This window comes from Platichthys flesus, chromosome 6 (genome assembly GCF_949316205.1).
Source record: "Platichthys flesus chromosome 6, fPlaFle2.1, whole genome shotgun sequence".
Taxonomy (NCBI): Eukaryota; Metazoa; Chordata; class Actinopteri; order Pleuronectiformes; family Pleuronectidae; genus Platichthys; species Platichthys flesus.
The window spans coordinates 11,545,214-11,572,351 of record NC_084950.1 but is presented as its reverse complement, the minus strand read 5'-3'; the positions used below and the strand labels follow the sequence as shown (position 1 = coordinate 11,572,351).

The following is a 27,138-nucleotide window of genomic DNA, read 5'->3' as shown; positions in this document are numbered from 1 at the left end:
TCTAAGAACAGCCTTAAAAGCTTCCCATAAGGTGGAGTCTGTAACTTCTAGATTATCATTTGTTTCCAAAAAATCTGAGATCCTAGCAGAAATGAACTGGTTTCAAACAAGCCACGGTTATAGGCATAATGTGCACATATTTTTGTAAGGTGAAAATCTTCCTTTTAAAACAGCCATTATAATGAAATTTGACTCACTGTTTAACAAATAAAAACAGTTTGTGTTGCTGAAAATTTAATGGAATTATGTATATGCACTTACATGTGGGAGACGGTTATAAATGAAGCAGACATGCAGCCTTAGACACATTCTGTGGCCCTTTGGAGTCGAGCAATGGCATTTCATAGAATAAAGTCATAAAGTCATTTGAACTGAATTACATCTGTAACTGTTGCGTTTTCTCCCTCTGTGTCAAATTTGACATCCTTTACCAAGACCTGATGCTTTGGCATTCCAAATTCCCAAATAATAGTCCCGCTACTGATCTGTTCGCCTCCGACACTAATGTCCAATGCTGGAAAAGAAAGCGTCTCCTTGTGTAGGTGCCACCTGAAAATAAACTGTGTACATGCTCTCTAAAATCTGATTTTAGTATTTTTGTAACATAAGACTAAAGACACCAACTGCTTTCTTTGCTTGTGCAATGATGTTTTGAATCACTGTGTCAGAGAATTGGTGGTACTCTCATCTGTTCGTGTGATCAGCAGTTTGTGACCAGCTTCTCATGTTTGTGTCGAAAACTTGAATGTACATATTTTGGATGCTTTTGTTTTCTGACTAGCAGCAAGCAGACCCACTTTGTATTGCCATGAATCTGTATGCTCGCCTGGTATGTCTGACACAATAAAGTCAGTCAAACCAAGATGAGTCTGTAATCGTTGATAAATCCCCCAAAATAGGGATTAAGTAAAAATGAACAATCTGGTTTGATGATAATAATTTACTTTACTATAATTTTTTTATTACAAATGATTGAAATTGAAATTTCAAAAAAATAATTATAGCATAAATTATGTGGTTAAAAAATTCACATAGTACCTGAATAACAAACAGTAGAAGCCACATTTTATGTGAATAAGAACAAAGTAAAGACACTGAGTTAGAATTGTTGACCAGTCAGGGCCTTTTTTTTCTAGAAATAACATAAAAAAACATCAATAAGATAAATAGATTGTTAAACCGCACCATAACAAAAGGCTGTGATAGAGAAAGAGAATCTTGAATCATATACAAACATTTAAAACTCATGCAACATGTTGGATCTTCGTGATACATGACAGCGCACCACCATTTGATGTCTGATCCGTCTTGGGAACAGGTTCAGTCTTGGCAGTGAGAATAGTGCAGATAATCATGGCAATAGGGACAAACATGCCAGTATGTTTATATACAATATCAAATAGTCAGTGGCACTCAGTAGCATCAGTAGTCAGTATTACTTTCAGGTGAATATACTTGTCGTAGTAGAGTCTTCTTATTGTTCTTCTTGACAGTATTCAGCCCTAATTTCATCATCTACATTCAAATCCCTGTCAGTTAGTAGTAGTAGCAGTAGCAGTAAACATATCTGTCTCTTAGGCGTTCTGGTTGCTCTGATGGAGACTCTGGTAATTTCAGTGTGCTGCAACGGATGGTGAGATCATTTTTTGGTCTAAAGCTACTCGTTCCACATGCCACGTTTGGAGTGAAAGAAGTGGAAGAAGTTCCTCAAGTAGATCCTATCCACTTCCAGTTTTGACTTAATGATCCTAGAGCAGAGAGCAGAGGTACAGTATTTGGGTTTGGTATTAGGTTCAAGCATGAGAAAAACATGAAGGGAGGAAGAATGCTGTCAATTTGCGTTCTGACAATAAAGTAGAAATGTCGAGAACAAAATCAAAATAACTTAGACAAAGGTATTTCTTTTGCATTTGGAGAATAAGCTTCCAGTGTTAGATCTCTGTGGTTTCTCCAACTGAACAGGTAGTTTTCTGCACATTCTCCTGATACTGATCATCAGATGTGATATGTTTATTTTGTAGAGGCAGCCATCTGTGGCCATGTTATTAGATGGACATAATACATTACATTACATGTCATTTGGCTGAGGACTGAGAATCGAACCGCCGACCATCTGGTTAGAGGACGACCGATCTTTAGGGCTGTGGTTACCAATATGATATTAAGTGAAATAGTAGTTTCAAATGTCAAACTTATTTACACATCCTGCAATTATTAAACTAAATTAATATTAGTTTGGCATCAAGTTGCCTCACCTCATGTTCAGTCGCTAACTGTTTCTGTCGGATTTATTTTTCTTTATAAAGTTACAGTGAAGATAAACAAGGCTGATATGGGAAAAAATTTAAAAAGATAAAAGCAACAAACAAAAAGAGTGTCTGTCAAATTACATTGAGTGAGTAAACTGACCTGTCGAGTAGCTCCCAGTCTTCCCCTCCCCAGCGGTCTGTATATTCTCTGGTGTTCATTCCTCCTACTGCATCCAGATCAGACTTATAGATTCCAAGCAGGCCAAAGCCGTGCACCTCCCAGAAACCTGCAATCCAGACATTTATATTCAAAATGTAGGGTTAGCGTTAGGGTTAAAATGCATCATATTCACTTCAAGGTCCAGTGTGTACGATTAAGGTGAAAGGGATCTATTGACAGAAATTTAATATAAAATAATCCTCGTCATTTTTTCACGAGTGTGTTTATCTAAATTATAGAAAAAAATAGTTCTTTACCCTAGAATGGGACTTTTATATTGAAATAGTTTATATTTACATCAGGTGGGGTCCTCTCTATGGAGGCTGCCCTGTTTCTTGTTCTAGCCCAGACTGGACAAACTGAACACCCTTTGAGTTTTTCTGATAACTGAAGGTTACCACAGGTTCTCTATCTTGTTTGGAAGGGGAGGATGAGGTGAGGGGTATTCAACTGCAATATGCAACTTCACCACTTGATGTCACTAAATTCTACACACTGCAATTGGTACCCTGGTTTCATTTTTACACAGATTTCTCATCTTCCCTTTTGAGTCATATGAAGTGGTAGAGTAGACCTCCTGAACGGCTCAGTGGTAACATAAAGAAACAAGAGTAGCGGAGCAAATGCCGAAACAATTCTTGGAATCGCAGTTTAAATGGTTAATCCAAATCAGTGGCTTTTCTGTCTGATTTAGCTGGATTACAAAAAACTAGAGAGAGAGAGAGACTCCTGCTCCTGCTTAACTGTATTAAAAGACATATGATGATGATAACTTTTAATATCAAATAAATTGGCTTCCTTTTATTAATGTGCATTTTTTTATGTGCATCCCTAAATAGAGTAACGGTCACTTTAAAATGAAACTAGAGATGTGTGTATCTACCTCTGGCCTCCAGTGGTGAAGCCCCACAGTCCAGTCTCAAGACGATGGGAGCAAAAGCCATGTGTCCCTCCACAGAGTGTTTCCTGATGCTGTCGATTATGGAGGTAGGGAATTGGAGGTGGAGGTCACAAAGAAACACTATGCTGTGTGGATCCTGAGGGACGATGAGAGAGTGGTAGAGATTTTATTTTGATCCTATTCAAGTGAATTAATCGTAATTATTTTACTGCTGAGAGTTGTTGCATCACCTACTTTTATAAGGTCGATTCCTGCCTGCAGACCAGCAGAGCGCTGGAAGTTTCCAGTGAGCTTCACATACTGGTACCTGATATATTCCACACACGCTGTTATAGCACATACATCATGTGTAACATACTTGGCCATTGGTTTATATTCAGTTTAAAAGGAAAACAAACACACTAATGCACAACCTGTGGAGTGACGATTTCTTTAGAGCCTTCTCCACGTCCATGTCAGTGCTGTCGTAGTCGGTGACAATGAGGTTGAAGTTGGTGTCTCCGGATTCTCTGAACACTTTCTCCATTTCAGTAATCAGCTTGTGCACCCACCGAGCCTGGTTTTTCACTGAGATGTAAACAGGCAGATAGACCTTGTGTCATATCATCTTAAAATGAACTCATAACTCATATACATCTAATGGAGTATAAAGTGCACAATCCCTTCATAGTGGAGATGAGTGGAAGGAAAATGAAAATACTCAAGTAAAGTGCCTCAAAATTGTATCGATGTAAGGCTCTGGAGTCAATGTGCAATCTCCACCACTGGAAATGAGCCTGGTCAAAGGGGGATGTACAGTACCTGGAACTATGATGTGGACGGTGGCAAGTGGATTCCAGCTGAAGGCCACTGGGTTACACAGAACCAGCTCAGGTTGGTTACTCGTAGCGTAGACGTATTGTGACAGACGCACCATCTGGCCCTTCATGTCTTTAAGCAGCAGCTCCAGGAGGTAGCGGATTCCTTTGGCTGGGTCCACACGCTTCACCACGTTAACCACTTTCACCAATGTGAACCGCCTGCAGGGGCAGAGAGAGACACAGCGACAGGTCTGCAAAATATTTCTCATTTACTTTAGATCAGTGAACTGATCCATTAAGTGACTGATCGCTGCAGCTCTACACATATTTTGCACCTTTCTCGGACTTCATTTGAGGTATTGGTACCCTTAAGAAGATATATCGGCACATTAAAGGGAAAAAAACCCGCTGCAATGTGTATTTCCATGTCCTCTCTTCTGCCTTTCTCTGGTGCTGGAGACAGATCAGGCTGTTTTCGCCTGCCTCTTGAGGCCCTCCTCTGATTGGCTGACTGCACTTTTGGTCTCATTCACAAACTCTCTGGTAAACAACACTGTAGGTAACTTGGTATGTTTGGATAGAGTGATATGAGACCAGCCACATGTTTACAGTCGGTTACAACATGATGTTTCTGAACGGTAAATTACACTGCCCTTATTTTTTTAGCAGGACAGTCCGCCAATGTAGGAGTAACGTCCCGAGTTACAGTACGGAGTTTCAGAACGGAGCTGCAAGCTCAGCGACATGTCTGCTTGGTGTTGAGTTTAGTGTGGAGGGGTAATGGTGGGGGGCAGGGTTGCTGGGTTCGTAGGCTGGACTGGTACCGGCTGGACGGGGCTGAGAGATGAGTGTGATCCCGTATAACATCATACGAGGGATGAAGTACGAAACGAGACATTTCGATAACATATTTCTTAGAATGGACTGAGTGAAAAAGTCTGCGGAGAGACTGTATACATACTTTAAGGGTCCCTACTGACCCCCTTCAAGTAATTATGGATAGTAAAAGCCCAGAAAATGTATTTTACACAATACAGGCCCTTTAAGATAGATCTAGTATTAATCAATTTATATAACGTAGCTATGTACAAACGGACAACCTGAAAACGTGATGCTTTTGGTCATTGGCTGTGACCAGTGTGGAGGCAGAACAACTCCCATTGAAATGACACCAATTTTAGTTCTATGACCCAGGTGATGTGCTGGTGCAGACACAAATACCCTTACCCATTATGTTCTTTGTTGAGTTTGTCCATGAAATTCTTGACCACTGGCAGAACCTCATCGGAGTTGATAAGCAGACTGCCAGCAATATTGCAATTCATTTCCATAGCATCTGAATTATGTGCCCGATAGTCCAGGTGGTTGATCTGGAAGGTCTGACTCCAGTGCTTGTTGACATTATTCTTTACCTTCAGGAGCTTAAGTGATCTTTTTACAATCCTCCGCTCCTCACCCACAATTTGGGTCTTCTGAGGATGAGGCTTTTTGTCGTCTTCATGCACGGGTAAGGACCGAAGTACCTGCCGGAATTTCTCAGCAAAGGTCTCATAATCTGTTTCATAGTAGTCTGCCGATTTCTCCTCCATCAGGTTCTGATCTATCACTTACCAGAGGAAAAAACAGAAAATTAGACTGAATTGGTCTGACAACAAAAGTAACTATTTTCTAAATAAGAAAAAGTGAGAAAATACTTCTGTCTTGTTCCTGCAGGTCTGGACTGTCTAGTTTCATGTTTTCGGAGCTGAAGATAAGGAGACAAGATTATGCAACAAATGAGAATTTGAAGTTACATTGTGTTTTCAGATGACACACTTAAACATCTTCTATGTTGGTGGATAGGACATGAACCAAAGTCAAAGTTTATATCAAATACATTTTTCTAAAAGATGTTTTATATCGTTTGAGCTAGATCTAGTCAGACTGATGTTTATTATGTGTATAACTCTAATATATAAATGTCATGAAAAGTCATGATTAGTGAGTGACTCGCGATGATTGGTCCAGCATGTGTATCGATGGGATCTTTGTACCATGGCATCCTTTGATTGTTACTGATTCTGGCTCCAAATGTCCACGATGGCAACGTTTATATCCAGGATATTCCAGGAAGTGGAGACGCATCGTCCATCTTTATACAAAATCTATTGCCTAAAGCATATGTTTTTCTTGATATTACATTCTACATTTTACAGCGATCCTCTGGAGTCTGTGTTGATTTTGTCCAAACAGATGCACTATTGAAGTCTGATGCCTTTATTTTGAAATGTTATCAACAGTAGGAGAAACAACGTACTTTATTTTCAAAGGTAGTGCCGTTAAACAAATAAATGTTTGATGAAATGGAATGTGTGCCATGCAAACAAATGATAAATCATGCATTTTGTTGGTTTAGAACCTGGCACAAGGTTTATAGATATTTTGTTTCTTTTTGTGGTTAATAATGAGTGAATTTAAAATGAACTAATGGATCTATAATTTAATTGTCACGTTTATCCCCGGAGGTCTCACTTTTCCAAGATGTGGGCGTGGTAGAAGCAGCTTTTCTCGGACTCCATTTGTGTGAGTCGGGTATGATCATTAGGGTAGATGAAGGACGATTTGACCTGGTAAGATGAAATGAAATGACGTGCTGTTAAAGACCAGAGAGCTTATTGAGAGGAGAAGAACATGAGGTCTTGTTTGATGAAGCTTATGAAGACACGTTCTCAAGGACCAGATCAAAGAGCACAACACGTGTTCATATTTAAATAATCCTACCATTGCCTTTGACCACTGTAATTTGATCTGTTAACTTTATAGTAATAGTTCACCCAAAAAATGATAACTCACTCATTATCCACTCACCCCTCTGCCGTTAGAGGGGTGGTGAAGTGTTTGAGCTCATAAAACACTGCAGGAGTTTCAGGGGTAAACAGTGTATCAGCCTAAACGTCCACCAGAAGTGGCTAAGCTAGCGGAGGTTAGCACTAGCAAGATAGCTCAATACCAATTACAAATCTGAAAAGATTCCCTGGAGGTGTTTCTGAGATTTCACGTTCACAAGGCTCCAAATAGGTTTTATGAGGTCACACCTTTGACCGCCAAAATCTAATTGTGAATCTGATACATTTTAAGAAATTCCCTCACGGTCTTCTACGTATTCACAAGAATGAGACGGACGTAAAACCTGAAATCATGACGCCTCCGGCCACTGGATCTCACCAGTGCGGAAGCAAAAAATAATTGTGTCCACAGTGCTACCCTGTAACTTTTGTAGAGAACATGGTTGTCCACTTTCAAAACTGTATTCTGAAGAACAGTATGAGCAGGTTGTCAATCCATCAGAAACACAAACACATAAAAATACATACATAATTTAGTCCTTGATAGCGGGCCAGATGAGAACCTTTGTATGTGTAGCTGGGTTTGTACTCGCAGTCAGGCAAAACATCTTGTAGGAACTTGCTGTTTATCAAAGGCACTTCAAACCAACACAACAGAAATTAGGGCAGAGATTACTTTGTGCTTCAATCGTAGAAAATCACTTTCATCCTGACATGAAACAGAACGAGACACAGAAATGTCTCTCACCATGGAGGAGAACGTCTCGTGGGTCTTCCCTCAGCATGTCGACTGTAGAGCTGCTCTGTTTCGTGTTGGAGTGGCTTGCAGCCGTCTGAGGTATGTGTTCAACATCACCTGGTACCATAGCAGACTCATCTGTGGGATGAAGCCACAGGACAATAAGATCAGAGAAGTGCTCCACATTCAAATGTGCCACAAAACCACTGACTTGATACACAGTGTGAGCATCTGAGCAGAAATGATAAAGAAGTAGTTGTGGTTGAGACGCGTTGTGGTGCAAATTCACTCTGAGGTGTCTCTGCCATTTCAGTGTCAGAAGGAATGATGTCTGGGCTGATGCATGTCTTTACCAACATAGAGAGAGATGTGCTTGGAGTCAATAGCAGTGAATCTGGAGCCTTCACCCTGGAGCTGCCACTGCGTGAAAACAGAGACAAAGAACTACATGTCTCTTCTCTGTTTAAAAGCTCAGGTTACACATAATGTTACAGCTGCAAATGACACGAGAAAACAGAGAAGTGACATTTGGATTTAAAGTCTAAATGAGCTGTGACAAGCTACTTACAGCCACCTCCACATGGTCCGTCCCTTCATGGTCCTGCTTGTGGAGGAGTTCAAAAAAGTACTTCCTCTCTGCAGAAAGCCTGTCAGACAGTTCAGACAGTTTTTGTTCTTTCCCTTTATTTATTTTAGGGTGTAACAACAGTATAGAGGGAAAAACTAAGTAAATGATTACTTCTCATTTCTTTTACCCTTGAGCATTTTAAAATACACATGTTGAATAAACAGTAACACAATTTGTATATACACATTTACACATCAGACAATGTCACCAGGCGTGTACAGTGCATTAAGTCAATGTTGATGTTCATACCTGATTGTCAAAGCCAACAAAGACACAGTGTGTAATTCACACCCACACCACAAACAGTCGTCTTAATTCTCTCCAACAACTACATAGAGTTTTTACTATATCAGCATTTCTGGGTTGGATTCCCAGAGGGACATATGCATGTTACATAGAACTAGGTTATGACATCTTACAGGTTATGAAACTGGATGTGTTTATGTTAAGACATGAGTTTTGGTAACGTTGTACTCCTGCAAGTGAAGCAGTTCCATAGATACGTGGCAGAGGGCAGTAAGGTCCCTAATTCTCTGTTCCTGACTGAGCCCGGATATGTTTCAATACTTCTGTCCCAGCCCCTCAGGTGCTAACAAGCTTAGATAAGGTATGCAAAATCTAACACAGGGGACTTGTTAGAGACATAGACACACATTTAACTCACGCCACTGGTCTGGATATCTGACTAACATATTTCTCAAACTCGCCAGGGGCGGTCCACTCTGCGCCAGTCTAATAAAAAGGAAGCAATCAATTATAAATCATTATTAAGAAATCAAATATTAACAAACATTTACATGGACACACATTTTCAATTTTCAAGTCTAATTCAGAATAAGATCAATAATCAGAATTATAATGTCCATGTAAATGTCAGTGACAGAAATTTGGAAATGTTCCTCTGCTGCTTAAGAAGATGACTGAGATGAATACCTTTCCAACCCATCCCAGTAACTGCAAATTCAGGGGGGATTCGTCTGTGCTTAGCCACAACTCAGAGTTGTCCTGAGAGCTCAAAGCAAAAACAAACTCTCCTTAGAGAAAAAGGAAACAAGGGGTTATAAGGATTCAGACAGAGATATCTAGGAAATGTATGAAGTGTAAGCATGGTAACAAGAAGGGACTGGTGAGGTACCGTCAGTATATGGATGCAGATAGCCAAATATCCTGAGGCCATAGTTAGTCCACTTAGGAGTGACGGCCAGCTTCAGTACTGTACTTCTGGACTGAAAGAGTGAGGAAACACAAAGAATCAGCCACCATGTTTACTCAAAGGGGGACAACCTCTTCAGTCCAGGGACCTGAGGATCTAACATGAGGATGAAGAATGTACCTCTGTGTAAAAACACCTCACTGTGACACTGAAGAAGAAAAGAGAATCACTTAGGTCAAGATTAATCCTCTGGTGATCATGAATGAATGACATTTCATAGTGATCCATTTGAATATTGCTGAAGTAGTATTTCAGTGTAATCCTTCTGAAGAACAAACAAACCAATGGACAAGGGCACAGCCACACCCTCCCTGGCTGAGGTAACGATTCACTGAAGAGAATTAATGCAGTGTGGGGTCCTAGGGTCAGGTTCTGACTCACGTGAGGATACAGCGGGTAGTGCGGGTTCTTGCGGAGCTCAGCTATAGATTTGCCGCACCAGTCCTCAAACGCGTGCAGATTGGCCCGTCCCTTATACTGCAGGAAGAGAGGAGAGAGAGGAAGTTGTGAACACACTGGATTTGTTCTGCAATATTTCTGCGGTGGATCAGTTAACCATCTGGCCTCAGTGTTTAAAAACTAAAATCAACAGCTGTACACTCCCTTAGATAACACCTGGTGATAAAGTGACAGGAGTGCTGGTTTCAACTGTCAAGCAGGTCCTGTAAGGACTGTTAGGATCTGCTGGACAGTTTAAACCAGCACTCTGTCCTTACCCTTACCAGCACTTCTGTCCTTACCCTTACCCTGAAAGCTGATTATCTGGTCATGAAGTTGTCATGGTGTGATTAGTAGTTTTTTGTTTCTACTTCCTCAACAGTGTAATGGAGGTTTCTGATGTCTGCGTAGCTCATTTAATTCAAAAGACAAATTCAGTGAACAGTCTCTCTCCTAGAAGAGAAATAACCTGTTTTCAATTATCATAACTACACGGTTCAACACAACAACAAGACTAAACTCTCTACTTTTATCTATTTAAGAGAGGGCCTTTGCATCATAACTTGGAGAAAAAACCCAAGAAACTTACCTGAGAGCCTCTGCCTCTGTCTGACTGTCCCTGTCTCTCTGTTCTGAGCTTCTCTCTTTGAGATTTCTTTGCCTGATGACACATTTGGGAACGCGCTTTAACACTTTCTCTTATCAATTTGGATTTGACTGGGGTGCTATACTTCGTTGTTTGGATATGTTTTCTTCCCAGGTTACATAAACTACTAGTAGAGAAGCAACACCCATTAACCGATTTAATACAAATAATATGCCTTCTCAAACTTAGTTTTCCTGAAAGAGCAGAACTCCAATATTTTGCTGTCACTGTGTAAAAGTCCAAAACAATATGAAGTTTTCCAGACACTGAGCATTTAACAGCGTTTTTGTAATTGTCTTCTTTCAATGAATGAAGACTTGAATTATTTCCAAAATCATGATGAACTTATTTTGGATAAGATACTGAACCCCAAATTGCGGCTGTGCCGGCAATGTGAGAGTGATGTGTGGGGCAGAAAGTGCTGCAGATAAAAGCATTGTATGAATCTTTGTATAAACAGGTGAATAGCAAAACTGTTTTGAGGGGTCATCATAACGACAAGATGATTATAAGATTATAAGAAGTATTGGATAATTTTTCATTGTGATATAGAGCAACAGCCATGTATAAATGTCAAGGTTTACCAGGATGTATGGGACCCATGAACATAAAGGAAAGTGCACTGGAGGTTAGTGTGACTTCAAAGGAGATGAGTATTTAAGAACATGAAGGCTGCACACACACGCATGCACACACACTTTTGTTTTCCAGGGTTGTGGAGTATCGCTGGTCTTCCATGCAGCTGAGTCCTCCAAGTTGTTTGGTTGGTCCTGCAAAACCCAAACAATTAATTCACTTTTCCTTAGCTCCTCTGCACAAACACACACGCTTACGTCACCATATTTTCCAATACTGCTTCTTTATCCTTACCAAGTTGTCAGAATTGTATTTCCTCCAGATGTTGCTGACACTGTAAGCTTTCAGGCCTGAGGAAGTGAGTGAAAACAATCAGAGCAATTCAGCTGGGACAGTCAAATATGCAACGACTGTACACAGATGGGCAATGCTGTCACAAGATATTGATCCTACAATTCTATTGGTCTGAGAGAGGTTAACCATACTGATATAAGAGAGTAAAAACTTTAACGGCTGATATATATATAATATTTTTTTTAATTGGCAATGACCCCCAAGATGTTGTTATTAATCACTTATGACAAGGAAATTAGTTGAGCCTTTATTTGTATATTAATAAATATGTATATATATATATATATACGCAGAATTTGCTAAGTTGATCATATGTAACAAAAATAAAAAGGAGACAAATATTTTGTGAAAAGAGGAGCCATACACTCAGAAAGTTTCGAAGGGTTATGACATCTTGGAAAACTATGAGATTCGAAACCTTTGCGCGAAAGGGCTGATGCCTCTGTCGATGTGCTGTACACAAAAACACTTAGTAGCCGGATTTATACGTTATGTCCTGCCTCCTGCGTGCTCAAGGCACCACCCCTCGCCTAAACCTTCCAGACAATTTCTTGTTGTTGTGAACACATCTGATCCAGACAACCCACTTTTCCGCACATTTTTCGGAGGTCATTCCCATGTCAGCAAAGAATCTCTGCCACTATCTGCTCGACCAAACATCTTCTGTCTCAAATTATAAGGTTTTATGTATTTAAAACGATTGTTTGTATTAAGCGCCATAATACTGAGTAATTTTGTCAGCCCAAGTGCTTCTATTGTGGAGGTTGAGAAAATACAGACTGGAGTACATCGGTCATCATCTGTACCCTTCTCCTGATGTCGCTTCTTTACAATTTCTCCCACAACACTGATGATGATTTATTTACACTAATTAAGTTCTTTTAAATTTCCAATTTTCAAAATGAAATGGGGGGGGGGGGGGTAGTATAATTGCAACATTTGGGCCTATCAGTTCGGTTTTTGGACACTAATCCAGGCTTGACAAAGGTACGAACTAGTGTGGAGGGAACTGAAACTTGATATCAAGGAAATGGAATAAATGCTCAATCGGCTTGCCATCAGCCTTTACAGACGGCGCACCCCTCTCTCGCTCACTCGCTGCTCCCTCCCTCGGGAGATGCACGAGAAGCTGTTGGCGGGCTGCCTTCAGAAACTTTGAAACAAGTTTTACTTCTTCGAGATAGTACAGTTTGATCGTCTTCTCGGCGCTCCTCCAGGGCCGTGACCGAATCTGGCAGGGCCGATCCGAGGACCTCACTAAAACATCCAATGGGTAGTAGCGACGTGTGTACAAAGGGCAGGGACTTAATCAGGAGCTCGGTTCAGTTCAGTCTCTATTATTCGCTCGGAAATTTGGCAGCAAAACGAGACTGTGTCCAAGGATTTTTTTCTTCTCTGTACTAGCCCTCTGCAGGTTGTCAACAAAAGAGAAACTATCTTAATTAATATAACTTGTTTCCCTTTGCTGAGTTATCATAAGGAACATTGTGTATCACTCCTGCTACTGATGAAAGGTTTATTAGTGTTCTTAGGCAGACAAAAGAGGCACTTGTCTAGTCTGTTGTGTTGATTCTTCGTTGTCCCCAGAAGTTCAGATGCACTAGTCCAATACTATTTGAACCTCAGCATCTGGGAAATTATACATTATATGTTTATTGTTGTTATAATTTTGGGTTGTTTTGTGGCTGTAGAGGCCTACTATAAAAAGCCTATAGCATTTTCAATTTAGGTACTTGTACATTTACTTTTAATACTCAAGTACATTTCAACACCAGATACTTTTGATACATAAGTATATTTAATATGAGCCACTCTTATGTTTTTAAATGTTTCAAACATTTTATGTTTCAAGTTCTTTAAGAATTGTGTGACCGAAAACAACATGTTTGTTTCATTTAGTTTATTTGACCTTGTTTAAATTTAATTTCTTTCTGATTAATTGGTTAAATTTCTGGTTGCTTTGTTTTATCTTCTTTTTGTTCTATGTTCTCTGGGCGATGTGCAATATGGTTGACGGGAACTGTGCCATCCTGGTTTAGTTGCCTGAATATTGGTGAGTTGTTTCCTTGTATAATTTCCTTGTATAATATCGTTTGCATGTGATTGGGTCTGGAGCCTTTCACTTCTCTCTTTTTAATCTGTTATTTATATCAAGTATAGGCACATGAGCCTGTGCTGTTGGATCGGTCTTTTTAAATAATTTGTCCGACTGTCACCCTAAACTTTGGACCACTACACATAGGTAGGTAAAAGTCATGAACATAAACTTACTTGAGTTATTGTTCCATGCCTGAGTACCGATCATCTCAAGGTAGACTGCCAAAGTTCCGAGTAGCAAGATCGTGCCGAACATGAGACACTTGTCTCTGCGCCGCAGCCTCGTCAGGGGTGAATCTATCGTCATCTTCTGGACCTTTTTTACACAGCCTGGGTTTCCAGATATGTGTCCGTTGTCAATTTGATTGTGCGTCAGAGAGAGAGAGAGAGAGAGAGAGAGAGAGAGAGAGAGAGAGAGAGAGAGCGCATTTTGTATTGCTCTAGGTGCAGCCGGCTGTGAGAATAACTTCCCTCTATTACCGTATATTGTCATCAAATCACGTCACACATCCAGTGGGAAACAAAATATTTATTATTCAATAAGTAACACATTTATACTGTATGTTCTCACCAAAATCACGCCACAGGTCCAGTGTCTCCTGCTGGCTATGCTACAATACTTAGTTCGGGAAATTACTGGAGTTTTAATGGTCTCAACGTTGTTTAAGAAAGTGTATTGGCACCAACTACACGTCAAACACAAGGAGACCCTTGATGGTTATGCAAAACAACAGAAAATGTTATCTCAGACCAGAATCTCTTCAACATTGAAGCCATGTAAGAAGGTGCCATATTTGCTTTCCACCATCCAGAATCAAATTTAATTTCATATTTTCATGAATTGACATACAGTAATGACTCAAACACATAATCCATCTGAACTCCTTCTTCTGAGAAGGCTGAACGTTTGGTCTAGGAGCCCTTCACAGGGGTCAGTAATTCTCCTTGTGTTGAGAATTTCAAGTGATATTGGTATAAAGTAGATTGTTATACTGGGGGAGCTGGTCTCGATTTTACCTGACATGCATTTTTAAGTGCACTAATACATCATGGTAGTAGTTAAATTTGCAAGATTCTTGGATTTTCAACAATTTTGGATCACTACGATTTGCAGATCTAAACCTCCTTTATCAGGTAGAAATAGCCAAACTCCCTGACAGCCTCTTTAGTTAGAGCTATATATAGAGATGTGTCTTTACTCTGCAGTGGATGTGTTGACTTTCTTCTGACCTTTTCCTTAAGTCAACCAAAAGGACAAGAGACACTCTATTCCGACAAAGTGAAACAAGTGCTGGTTCAACTTGCTTTCAAGTACTACTTTGCTTTTCCTTTTTTTTTACTGAAACTGAAAAACAGTGCGAATTGTAACTTAATTTAAAAACAAAGACGTACAAGTGTATGAAACTATACTGATCGTAAACATTAGGAAAGGACAAAATAAATAATAATATGTATATTTATATATATATTGTCAGGATAAAGAAGATTAACATTTTTTCTCTAAAATTCTTTAGATGTATTATTCATATTTATTTATATTTTATTTATATTTATTATAAATATGTTATTAATATTAAGTTGAACTGGAGTTTCATTTGGTCAACCAATGTTTGTTTCTTCCGGTGCAGCTTGACTGCAGCATAATGGCCATAACGAACGACAGCGACATCTTAAGGCGTACAGGTGAACTTCACTTGACGTTCATGGCTACGTGTCCGCCCTCCGCCGGCTACGTTAAATCCCGCTCGGCTCGTGGGAACCAGGCAGCGGAAAGTCAGCTGGGAACACAGCCGCTTTTCGGGTTAGCAACTCGGTCCAGATATGGGGGAAATAGTCCTACCGAGGCGCATGTTCCTCTGGAGCATGTCGCTCATCTATTTAGCCGCCTTTGTGTCCCTGTACGTGCAGATACCAGGTGAGTGAGCTAACTGCCACTATCACCCACGGTGTGTGTGTGTGTGTGCTAGCTTGTTAGCTGCGATCACTGTCCTACTTTCTTCCTCCTGGCAGTTGAACTTGTTCCTGCTCAACCAGCTGCTGACTCCGCCTGCTGTAAACACACTGTACACACGTACACTGATGAAAAACAGTACCGTATCAATAAAACCTCCTCCTGCCAAGGTGCGGCTGAGCTCCGGGCGCCCACACCCATGAGAGAGAGGAACAACTTTCTGTTTGGCTCACTTTGATTATTCTTAGTCATTTGGTTATTTTTTGTTTCCCCCCTTGTTTCCTTAATCTTTAAAGCAGACTTTGGTTCATATATAATATTAATTCCATATAGTTTTCTTTAATTCAGTTTATTTCATTTCATGCCACACATGTATTTTCTGTCTGCAGCTGCCATTGGTCGGATTTGGAGATGAATGTCATTATGTGGTTTTAATTGTATACATTCAATAGAATACAGTGAAAACAATGAATATTTGAACACATAAATGCTTTCCCTTCCCACACAGGGCTGTAAAGATTAGTCCATTCAGCGATTAGGGAAATAATTGACAACTACTTAACTAATATTCTCTGATTACAGCCTCTGGAATGACACGTTTCTGCTCGGAATGATCTTTTATTGTTGTAAACAGCCGTTTTGGGGTATTTGGATGAAGAAGGCATTGAGGATGTGGCGTTTGGCTCTGCTAAGTTGTGATGGAGGCCTTTTTTATCATTTTCTCACAGACTTGTAGAACAAACTATTAACAAATAAACACTAATGAGCAGATCATCTAAAATGACAATAGTTTGGAGCTGAAGCCCTTTTCCTGAAGCTATTTGAACACTTAACATCATTAATCTGTTCTGTAGATTTCCTGCATCTGGCTGCCTTTGTAGCACTGAAGCTTTTCTGACATTAGTGACATGACACATTTTTACCACATGGCGCTTTTCAACGTGGTTTACATGTTTATTTCCAGGTCTGTATGGTAACGACGGGCTGTTGCCGGCTCGTTGGCAGCTGCCGTACAGCGGCAAGACCCTGACCGAGCAGCTGCTGTCCTCTCCCACCCTGCTGTGGCTCGGACCTCGGCTCGGCCTGGACACGCACACTGCCATGGAGCTGCTGTGTCTCATCGGGGCGGCGCTGAGCCTCGCCGCCATGCTGGTGGAGGCCCTGCGAGACAGCGTGGTTTTCTTCTGCCTCTGGGCCTTGTACCTGTCCATGTACCAGGTGAAGTTATATCAGCAGTACTCAGTATTTCTCTCCTCCACAATGTTTCCAGTTGTCATTCTCTTCCTCATCAAATTGTTCATTTTTTGTTTCAGGTGGGCCAGGTGTTCCTCTACTTCCAGTGGTAAGTGTTATTGACATTGGGATAATTTTTTTAATATTTTTGATGTTTATAGCACGTATGTGTATATACACATTGCTTCTTTGAATAATAGTTGGAAGAAGGAGCCCAAAACGGTTTTAAATACCACTCCACACACATTTGTTTCCCTCTGCTCTTTCAACAGGGACAACCTGCTCCTAGAGACCGGGTTCCTCTGTATCCTCGTTGCTCCATTGACAATAATCAGAGGGTCACGAGGGGTCAGGGAGCACGATCGCGTGACCTTCTGGCTGACCCGCTGGCTTCTCTTCCGGCTCATGTTTGCCTCTGGTGTGGTGAAGCTCACATCACGCTGTCCCACGTGGTGGGGCCTGACAGGTTAGTGTAATTCTCTATATTGAGTTCGATTTTTGTCATATATAAGTGATTTGTAAGGAGAAGAGGACAAAAAGACATCTCATTGTCACTGTCACTGATCTTGATCTTTGCGGTCTCTTATTTACTTCTGGCAATGAATCAATTTCCATTGTGTGTTTTTTCCTTGTGATGAATAGCTTTGACGTATCACTATGAGACTCAGTGTATTCCCACTCCTCTGGCCTGGTTTGCCCACCATTTGCCCGTGTGGTGGCAGAAGTTCAGCGTGGTGGGAACATTAGTCATCGAGATCGCTGCACCTTTTTTGTTCTTCAGTCCTCTACGTCGGCTCAGACTCGGCTCCTTTTACTTGCAGGTGGGTTAAAATTCAAATGCTTCATTTTGAAGTCTTATGATTTCTCTCCTTTTGTTTTCCTTCTTGAGCTTGAGTTATCAACTTCAGGTTTACTTCTTGAATTATACCAATGTGAACCGTTGCAAAGTGGTAATAAATACACCTAGACTTTCTTCACACTGTCTCTTAAGTCTACAATTAACAGGTTTTTCTTATAGAACCGATGTACTCCCCAAATCGCGTTGTGTGCATATTGTTTGATCTGATTCCTCTTTGTCTCCTTGGTGCAGGTGCTGCTGCAGGTGCTCATCATCTTGTCCGGAAACTACAACTTCTTCAACCTGCTGACGTTGGCGCTCAGCCTGTCACTGCTGGATGATCAGCATGTACTATTCTGGCTACGCAGGGCAGACACGACCGACAACAATAGTATGATTAAACACATGTATATTTTTGTGCGCTTCAAATTTAGAAGAAAATCAATGTTGCTATCAGTTGTTTGTCGGCTGCTAAGGATTACTTTAAGAATATCCATGTTTTAAATCCAGAAACATTCTGAAGCATATGTTATTATATTTAACCCCCATCAGCACCTACAAATTGTGATCAGAAAATGTAAATTCTAATTCATATGAACCATACTGAGCTGCAATGTGGACTTAAACCGTTTATACGTTCTGGTGTCGTTTAATTACCAGAGAATCAACCCTTTCTTTTTTCCCCTCACTCTGATCAGAGTCCAGACTGTGGGCGTGGCTGTGTTACCTGGTGGAACTGGCAGTTTGGTCCCTCATAGTCTTCGGATCAATTATGTGCTTTGATCTGAAGATGGATATGGCGAAGAATGCCATCTCCTCCAGGACAGGTATTGAGCTGTGGGTGTCAAACGTAGACTCTGTATTAAGATGGACAACGCATTTCCTTTTCCTTCCGTAATGTAGGAAGGTAAAATTTGCGCGTGCGTGCGTGTGTGTGTGTGTGGGGCGCGGCGCAATTTGCATTTGTCGACATTGCCGTTTTTTCTCTTCACAGCCATCACATTTCACCAGTTTAACCAGTTTCTGAAGGCTGTCACAATCCCCTCTATCTGGATTGGGGTTCTCTCTCTTACCTGGGAAATGATAACAGCGATGTTCAGGTAAGTCTTTCCTGGGGTGGAGTTGCTTTTTCATTTATAGAATATGTGTTGATTTAAAGTACCACTAAAAAAATGATATACCCGATGGGATTTTGCAGGTGTGCATGCGTCTCTGGTTTCCTGAAGAGGTTTTGTGGCACCGTTCAGTGGACCGTGCTCGCTGCTGCTGCTGCTGCCATGTTCACTGTCAGTCTGGTGAGTGCTGCTGGAAGTTTAGTAGAAGTCAGTATAAGTCCCTATATAACTACTCACTGAAATTCTGCTATCTTTGTATAGGTGCAAGTCAGATTATCAGTGTTTTCTCTCTTTTCTGTTTCAGGTGCCCTACACCTATATGGAGCGTGACTCTCATGACAGGTTGTGGCCAGGAGTGCGTCGGACCTATGAGCTTGTGGATCGCTACCAGCTGGTCAACTCGTACGGTCTCTTCAGAAGAATGACAGGTGTTGGCGGGCGGCCAGAAGTGGTCATCGAGGGAAGCCATGATGGAATCACGTGGACGGTGAGAGGACACAAATCCTGATGGTTTAAACTGGCCCTAACTATGTCTGTGAATTGATCCATTTAATGAACACTTATTGTATAAGAAAGATGCTTTTAGTTTCCAAAGATCTGTAATTGTGCACTACAAATCCTTCCATGTTGTTTGTATCTTTCCAAGTTGTTTATATATTTATATATATATATATATATATATATATATATATTGTTTATTCTTTTTTTCCCTTCTAGGAGATTGAGTTCATGTATAAGCCCGGGAACCTAAGTGCACCTCCCGCTGTGGTGACGCCTCACCAGCCCAGGTTGGACTGGCAGATGTGGTTTGCTGCCCTTGGGCCTCACACACAGGCTCCGTGGTTCACCAGCCTCATGTACAGACTGCTGCAGGGAAAGAGAGATGGTATGCTCCCTCGGAGTACTGCAGTTCATTTTAATGCTCCGACTCCCTTCAATCTTTCAAAAGAGATTCATCTCTGAATCAAATAGGACAGGAACCTACAGCACTACTGTGTATGGATGTTAAAGCAACACTAAGAAACCTCTTTTACCTTTTTAAAACATCAGCTTTAATGATGGTTCAGACTTGAAACAGGGAGAATGTTTCCTCTTTCATTCCCACTCCTCACCCTGAACGTATGTTCTTGCTCTATGTGAGGGGAGATAATAGAGTAAGAGGATAATTGGGCTGATTTAAGACCGATTAGCTTATTGTATTTCTTTGCCAACACCCTTACTGTGATGTTGCAGCGGGTGCTTTGTCTTTCACTAATTGGGTTTTGATAAATGGTTTTGTGTATCTGCAGTGATCGAGTTGATTCAGACGGATGTGTCCCAGTATCCGTTCCACCAGGAGCCTCCTGCCTACGTCCGAGCTCATCGCTACAGATACTGGTTCACTCAACCCAAAGCTGATGGGTTAGTGCCCTCTCTCTCTCTCTGTCCTTCTCCCTCTGTCTCAGAGTGTTGCACTGAAAGCTCGCAGTCAACACAGTGGGAAATATTACTCGCAAATACACAAGTACTAACATGATTTGTCACAGTTTTGAAATGATTTAAAATGAATCGTTGTCAGGCATCATTGTATGTTGTCATTGTATATAATATAAAAACAATTCTAGGTTCTGTTTCCATTATATTATTTCTTACATACCGTTGCGCTGCTACTTTTTATGTGCTGCTGTCACATTGAATTTCCCTTGCAAGGGATCAAACTTAAAATATCTCATTTTACCTTACGGGGCATTTTCAAGTTCGATACATTTCTAACTGACCTCAGTAAACATCCCAAAAAAGTTGTAAGTACATTCTTTATTATGTGAATATCACACAATGTTTGATACTTATTTCATTTACTTTATTGTTATCCCGCTTCCTACGTGACATGATGTTTTCGTTTCAGTCTTTTCATAATAAAACAACACAAATCTTCACCTGTACACAAACAACAGGACATTAACTCTTTGGCTGATCTTTGTTGGCAGTTCTTACCCACAGCGCTGGTGGAGGAGGGTCTATGATGAAGAATTCTATCCCACAGTGCACCTGGGCCACACGGCCCTGGAGAGCATGCTCAATCAGCACGGACTCAAGGTGAATACCTCCTTAAAATCTCTTTTCTCTTTTTTATCTATGATACATTGTTCATTAGAAATTTGGAAAACATGTGAAAGAAATGCCAGCTTTCCTGCTTAATTGAAATGGTTTTAATTTGTCTGTAGGACAAATCGCCACCACGTCCCAGGTCCAACAGGACCGTTGCCCAGGGGGTGAGGTGGGTGCGCTCTCAGGTCAGAGGAGTTCCTGCCCACATACTGATCTGGACCCTCATTGCCTGCAGCGCCACCCTCTGTCTCCTCCAGGGATTGCTTAAAGGGAACAAAGAGACCCCACTTACTCATGAGGCTGCTGCGACTGTGAATGATCCTACAGGCAATTCAGATGATCATAAGGAGCAGGAGGAAGATGAAGAAGAGCACAGTGAAGATGAGGAAGAAGAGAAGGACCATGTTGGTGATGACGAAGAGGGTGAGGAGGAAGAAGAAGAAGAGGAGGAGTACGAAGAAAAAGAGATCTTCCAAAAGGAAAAGTTATGATAAAGTTTCAGGTAATGACTACTATCACCGCCTGCCTTAATGAAATTCCAAAATAACCAAAGAAATATTTTGTCATTCTATGTTAATTTTATTTCCAAATAAGCTAAATGACAGGAAAAAAATAATGTAAAACTGTACTGTGACCGCCTGCAGTACAGTGTTTGTAAGTCATTTGTCTACAAACCAGTCACCTAATCCCTGTAGGTCACTGGTTTTCATTCAACAGATCTCATGTAACAGGTCACACATTTTAAAACTTCCCTCATTGGATTGCTCAACTTTCAAAGGAAAAGTGATTCAGCAGATCAAATCATGTGGAATCAAAGTAGAAACACTGAATTTGAATTATAAGACTTGTTCTGATTTGTTCATGTTACTGTGCCACTTTGTCTTCTGTTTGTGTAAAGTGTAGTTGCACTTGTGTTTTTATGTGTGTTTGTCCTTTGCCTCTACTGCTGTATGCACAGAACTTTGAAAAGCAACTCTATACCTTTTCCTTATTTTCACACCACTGTGCCTTTTTGCACTCTCAGTATTCAAGATGAAATATTTCCACTAAATGTTGCAGTACTTAAAAAAAATGTATTTTTAGAAGATGAAAATGCCTTGTAATAAAAGTTTTTCTTTAAAGTTTTTATTGAAAATGTGTCGCAATTAGGTTACATATACACCAGTTTCATTTTTAGAACATACGTGTGCACAAGATAAAATATACAGTTGCTAAGGATATATTCTGTGATAACGATAAGCAAAGCTATAGTATTATAGAACGCATATCGTTTTCATCATTGAGATCGCTATCGTCTGTTTCACCACTTCAGTATTCCAGGACAGTACTTGTCGATCAGCGACTGGTAGTAGCTCTTCAGCTCGTCAACATCGGGCATGTCGGTGGTCTTTGTGTACAGGTCAAATTTGCTGTGGAGAGGATATGAAAGACCAGGGTCGGGTCAGAACTGTGACTAGGATCATTTGAATATGAAATGGGAGGACACTCACTTAAACTCTTGGACCCAGGGTATCATACTCAGGTCTTTGTCGTTGCAGAGATGCATGTAGTCCCCGCCGGTGTGCCAGGGGTAGAATGAGTGGAACCGGATCATGTACAGACCCTGAAGAGAGAGAACTGAGCCTATGAGCACTGGACCGGACAGGAGGTCACGGCAGCTTCACTGTAATTGGATATTTATTCTTTATGCAAGAATGACAAGAATCACTAGCGTTCACTCCTGTTTGTTCACTCCTGTTTGTGCACCATCACCTAAAACTTTTCAATAGTGATTTACGGTAAAAGGTCACTCACCTCCTCTGGGATCTGGCACTTGTTGAACTTCAGAACTCTGTAGAGATACTCTGAGGACAACACAGGAAGTCAAACAATGTTAAAGACAAACAGGCACTGCAATGGGAGCACACATCTTTTTACCTCGGAGGTACCAGGGAACTTGGTGGAAGGATGTAGTATGAGTCAAGGAAGAACCCATTCAATTTTGGTGCGGATGCAGGCCAGGACGTGGAACCAGGATGTTTCTGTTCCTAGTTTAACATTATGAGATGAGGTGTTTTCGCATGTGAATAACAGTGAAAGAGTGATGTAATCAATACATTTTATTTGTATAGCCCATATTCACAAATCACGATTTGTCTAATAGGGCTTAATAAGGTTCAACATCTTCTGTCCTTAAACTATAAATAAATAATACATATGAAAATGTCTGATAGAGATGAAGGGAGCAGCAGTGAGTGAGGGAGTGCTAAGATTTCTCATACCATCATGGCCCCAGGACATGAGGACTTTGTCCAGCCCGCAGTTCGGTTCATAGATTCCATATTCAGTGCTGAAGAGAGAAAAAATCAATTAACTCCCTGCTCATTTAATTGTTAATGCACAGTACTGATTGTGGTAGAGCTGAAGTACATAATAACTGATGGATTATTGTTTCCAGACATGTCATTTCATCAGGGTTTTTTCAATCTCTGCTTTTTCATTTTCCTAAACTAACAAAATGAACAGAGAGAATGTGTTTGACTCTTTAGCTCAACATTAATGTATTAAAGAATAGGACTAAAGGGCTTACTGCAAAGTGCATATTTTAATGAACAAAGTAAACCATCAAATTGAGATTAATAACTTGGATGAGGGAACATGAGAGAACAGACTTGTAGCTTGGATCTTTGTCGTCTGGATTTTTGAGGAAGGTGGTGTCTCTGAACACAATGGAGTTTTGGTACTTGCATCCCACAGGGAAGGTGTCGCCCACTACAGCCCACTGCAGAGAACACAGACACACGAGTACAATGGGATACATGTGTCCATATATTTTATTTAGAATTTAAAATCTCAAAGGGTAATTGTTTTTTGGCATGCCAATAGATAGAAGTAAAAAAAGATATACTGAAAAACGTTGTGGTAAATAACTATAAGTAAAAAATTATAGCTTTTTTTTAATGTAAATGTGAACATAAATCTTTTCTCAATTGTTTCTTCTGTAAAATAAATCTTTTTCATATCTATATACCTAAACACATTATTTTAACTAAACCAAATGTGCGTCATATAAACAGACAAAAATGATCTAAGAAGAGAAATAAAAGTGCCAGTGAAAGTTTTGAAAAGATAAAACATGAATTGCAGACGACAAATAACCATACTCAACATTAAATATATACATGCATTACGGCAATGTTGGAAAACAACTATTCCTCAGTGAGGCTGTGAATCTAGCTTTTCCTCTGCAGAACCTGTCTCTTACCTGAGGTTCATCCCAAAGAGCCATGATCTTCCCGACATCATGAATCAGACCCACCAAGTGGAACCAGTCTGGAGGAGGGACAGTAAATATGGATAGAGTTGTATACCAAAAATGCTTGTACAACGTGTATTTGTGTGTTTGTCTGTCTCTCCCTGTGTGGTACCTTTGTCAGGGTGGGCTTCGCGGATGCCTTCTGCGGTCTGGAAGGCGTGAAAGGAGTTGGGGAAGTCCACGTCAGGGTCGGACTCATCCACCACCTGGTCCAGGGACATGACGGCGTCCATTATCCCCATCTGACTGTGGCTGCAGCCGCTCCACTCACAGTGCTGCAGGGAGGTGAGAGTCACGTTGTTACTGGGGGGTGGGGGCTTTTCTCTCTAAAACTTGCAAGCAAAAGCCCAGAAAAAATATTTTTCAGATAATTTTAAGGGATAGAAAACTCAAGTTTATCTTGAATCAGATTGAATCACTTCATGTTTACTCAGTTTAAGCCCCTGAGATTTTCTAAACCCCCCCAAAAGGTCTCATATTCTACCAATAGTCTAATATTCTACTGTTCATTCTGGTTTTAATATGTTAAAAGGGCATTCTGTCTTCTTTTAACAGTAAATTGTTTTTACAATATCCCAGAAGTCCAGAGTAAGTGACCCAGACAGGATACTTAACAGGAAAATGTCCCTGTGTAACATTCAAACTAAGTGAAATTGAGGTCGTTGAACCGAGGTTAAGTCCAGACAGAACATCTATTGGCCTATTGCCCGACAGCTTTCACTTTAGAAGACTTGTAATCTGTCGGCTCAGTCTGACACAATCACTTGGTTTTCTAGTTAAAAACAGAAATACACTAAACAAAACCTCTCTGAGCAGGTCTGTGATCAGAAGTTGTTAAGTTTCATGTTGCTTTTACTTCAGATCTCACCTTTTTCTTTACAAAGTCCAGGGTTTGGTTGGTGTGCATCAACGTATACGTCCTGAAGACTCGGTCAATGAGGCTTCCAGTCTGAAACACAGATCAATTATCTTACAACATCCTACTTATCTTAAGTAAAGACTCAGAACTCTGAGTTGAATCAATATGGCAAACAACCAACAATATCATCCATCTGCAACATCTGCATTTCTGTCAAAAAGTTACCAACACTCACTTAGCAATGCAGCACATTTTGCTAAATGCTGGAGGGATGGTTCATCAGTGCAGGCTAAAGGGGAGTCACTGAGTTTCTTCAAATGAATAGATGATTATGTTTGAGCAGGTTGACAAGGCATTGATTGGAGAATCAGGGAAGAGACGAAGAGCTGTGCCCGTTTCGGGTGGTAGAACCAAATCTCAGTCGGAAAGTGCTGCTCATAAGTTCAAATAGACTCTATACATAAGTTAAAGTTAAAAGTTAAAAGTTAAAAGTTAAAGTTAAAAGTTAAAGTTAAAGTTAAAAGTTAAAAGTTAAAGTAGCTTTATTGTCAATTTCTTAACATGTTCAGAACATACAAGGAATCGATACGACGTTTCCCACTCTACCACAGTGAAACATATAAAGTGCACAGGCACAACAGATAACACATTTCCTAATTTCCTAATACTAAGTAAACATACAACATGTTTTAAGTACAGCAGCATAAGGTTCTCTAAAAGTGTAAACGTAGTGATTAAAGTGATAAAGAGACAGTTTGTTGCAGAAGTAAACATACAGAACATACATAACTAAACCCCTATAAAAAGTTGTACGTCTTTGTTTGCCCATTAAGTCTTATTTGGAGCGTTGTCTCCTGAAGACAGGCTTTAAATGCTTACCTCAAAGTTCCTGAAGTCTTCCTTCTCTTTGTTTTCGTTCTTCTCCAAGTTCGGCCGATATGCCAGGGATGGGTCTGGACCCTGGGTTTAAAATAACACAGTGCCAAAAACATGTTCAGGCTTTTCACAGATACATAGCATACACCAAAAAAAGAAAGCGTAGCCTCCACTTACAATACTAATGACCCTCATGGTGATGAAGTCTTTGCAGCTGCTGTGTTGTTCCTCTGAGACTGACTGTCTGCTTCCCTGCACAAGTACACATATATATACCCTGCTTTTGACCTGTACGGTAGGTATACATACAAGACACACTAGACAAGTCACATTTTAACCCAACCCTCATCTAATTGGGTACACTGAGTTGAACCTTGGTCATGTGTGTGTGTGTGTGTGTTTTTGTGTGCCCCCAGAGTTTTCCAATAATCAGCAGGTTCCCTGTTTTGACGGATGTGGAATGACTCAGTAGTTCTTCTGTCATAGTTTTCGTGCTTATTTTAACCAGATATTATATTTTATGATTTGGTTATTTATTGCATATAAAGTACTTGTAAACATATTTATCTCTTTAGTTTCTTCAAAAACCTGCGTACTTGTTACACACAGTATATATAGTGGACCTGTAACTACACCTGTACCTGCAGCCACGGTATATGTAGCCTACTTATACACACATTAAAAGAAAAAGAAGCAAAATTAATGAAATAGGAGGAGTCCTACTTTCATGGAGATGTTCCAATTTCTGAGTATCGATCACATTATTACCAGGAACTAGCCGATGGTTTCTCAATATCAAATCTCCTGGTCCACACACACACACACACACACAGACAGACACACACACACATCCCGTTTGGCACCAGGCCTACAGGTATCCCTCTCCTATTCTTTGCACTGAATGTACAAATGGGTCTTTATTGTATCAATTACAATCAATATTAGGAGATGTACATTATATTGCCTTTTTATGTGATGCGACATCTCATGGATTGATGGATAATTATATAGAGTTTTACTTTTAGTTTGCAGATAACTCTTACTATCAGAGAGGTCATTGCCTGGATACGCAGACACACAAGCCCGAGCAGACACATCAAATATTTGAGTAGTTTGAGTGTTTTGCTCATTTGCTCTTTGTCGGTCCCAGGTAGTGTTGTAAAACATAAAATAAAAAGTAAAAGCAAAATCTATTTA

The 27,138-nt window shown here is 40.4% G+C and overlaps 3 protein-coding genes across 10 annotated transcripts; 1 reads left to right on the top strand and 2 right to left on the bottom strand.

Moving 5' to 3' along the window:
• Positions 1-1,153: 1,153 nt before the first annotated feature.
• Positions 1,154-14,045, bottom strand: LOC133955657 (beta-1,4-N-acetylgalactosaminyltransferase 3-like). 5 transcript variants are annotated; one of them, XM_062390609.1, is made up of 21 exons: positions 13,861-14,045; positions 11,530-11,585; positions 11,358-11,429; positions 10,603-10,674; positions 9,957-10,052; positions 9,498-9,588; positions 9,296-9,396; positions 9,027-9,094; positions 8,303-8,381; positions 8,088-8,154; positions 7,744-7,872; positions 7,524-7,633; positions 6,682-6,776; positions 5,865-5,914; positions 5,398-5,776; positions 4,172-4,389; positions 3,784-3,937; positions 3,605-3,677; positions 3,353-3,506; positions 2,410-2,536; positions 1,154-1,748 (listed from the first exon to the last, which is right to left on the bottom strand). In XM_062390609.1, exons 1-21 carry the CDS (start codon positions 13,991-13,993, stop codon positions 1,658-1,660), a joined length of 2,415 nt encoding a protein of 804 aa, XP_062246593.1. In that variant the 5' UTR covers positions 13,994-14,045; the 3' UTR covers positions 1,154-1,657. The 5 variants fall into 5 exon arrangements, with proteins under 5 accessions (XP_062246593.1, XP_062246594.1, XP_062246595.1 ...); XM_062390610.1 differs by having other exon boundaries at positions 5,398-5,770; XM_062390611.1 differs by lacking the exon at positions 10,603-10,674.
• A 1,350-nt stretch (positions 14,046-15,395) lies between these two features.
• On the top strand, positions 15,396-22,035 carry lmf2a (lipase maturation factor 2a). Its single transcript, XM_062390569.1, has 14 exons — positions 15,396-15,601; positions 16,602-16,855; positions 16,951-16,979; positions 17,143-17,336; positions 17,513-17,691; positions 17,961-18,099; positions 18,407-18,535; positions 18,703-18,808; positions 18,907-19,003; positions 19,128-19,310; positions 19,541-19,709; positions 20,113-20,224; positions 20,791-20,899; positions 21,028-22,035. The coding sequence occupies exons 1-14, from the start codon at positions 15,508-15,510 to the stop codon at positions 21,400-21,402; spliced, it is 2,169 nt and encodes a 722-aa protein (XP_062246553.1). The 5' UTR covers positions 15,396-15,507; the 3' UTR covers positions 21,403-22,035.
• On the bottom strand, positions 22,021-26,276 carry miox (myo-inositol oxygenase). 4 transcript variants are annotated; one of them, XM_062390570.1, is made up of 10 exons: positions 26,119-26,276; positions 25,945-26,025; positions 25,075-25,155; positions 24,319-24,532; positions 24,156-24,223; positions 23,563-23,672; positions 23,173-23,240; positions 22,706-22,755; positions 22,402-22,514; positions 22,021-22,320 (listed from the first exon to the last, which is right to left on the bottom strand). In XM_062390570.1, exons 1-10 carry the CDS (start codon positions 26,134-26,136, stop codon positions 22,212-22,214), a joined length of 912 nt encoding a protein of 303 aa, XP_062246554.1. In that variant the 5' UTR covers positions 26,137-26,276; the 3' UTR covers positions 22,021-22,211. The 4 variants fall into 4 exon arrangements, 3 of the variants coding, with proteins under 3 accessions (XP_062246554.1, XP_062246555.1, XP_062246556.1); XM_062390571.1 differs by having other exon boundaries at positions 24,319-24,481; XR_009920895.1 differs by lacking the exon at positions 22,021-22,320 and adding an exon at positions 22,829-22,938 and having other exon boundaries at positions 22,329-22,514.
• Between the last annotated feature and the right edge of the window lie 862 nt (positions 26,277-27,138).

Excerpts from the sequence above, each read along its gene's own strand:
- LOC133955657 (XM_062390609.1), bottom strand. The coding sequence starts at position 13,993 with ATGACGATAGATTCACCCCTGACGAGGCTGCGGCGCAGAGACAAGTGT. Across the intron at positions 10,053-10,602 it reads ACAGAGGCAGAGGCTCTCAG|TATAAGGGACGGGCCAATCT; the intron begins GTAAGTTTCTTG and ends CTCTTCCTGCAG. Across the intron at positions 5,915-6,681 it reads CACGCCCACATCTTGGAAAA|CTCCGAAAACATGAAACTAG; the intron begins GTGAGACCTCCG and ends CCTTATCTTCAG.
- lmf2a (XM_062390569.1), top strand. The coding sequence starts at position 15,508 with ATGGGGGAAATAGTCCTACCGAGGCGCATGTTCCTCTGGAGCATGTCG. Across the intron at positions 16,856-16,950 it reads TGTACCTGTCCATGTACCAG|GTGGGCCAGGTGTTCCTCTA; the intron begins GTGAAGTTATAT and ends TTTTTGTTTCAG. Across the intron at positions 17,337-17,512 it reads CACGTGGTGGGGCCTGACAG|CTTTGACGTATCACTATGAG; the intron begins GTTAGTGTAATT and ends TGTGATGAATAG.
- miox (XM_062390570.1), bottom strand. Across the intron at positions 24,224-24,318 it reads CGAAGCCCACCCTGACAAAG|ACTGGTTCCACTTGGTGGGT; the intron begins GTACCACACAGG and ends TCCCTCCTCCAG. Across the intron at positions 22,515-22,705 it reads AGTGCCAGATCCCAGAGGAG|GGTCTGTACATGATCCGGTT; the intron begins GTGAGTGACCTT and ends CTCTCTCTTCAG.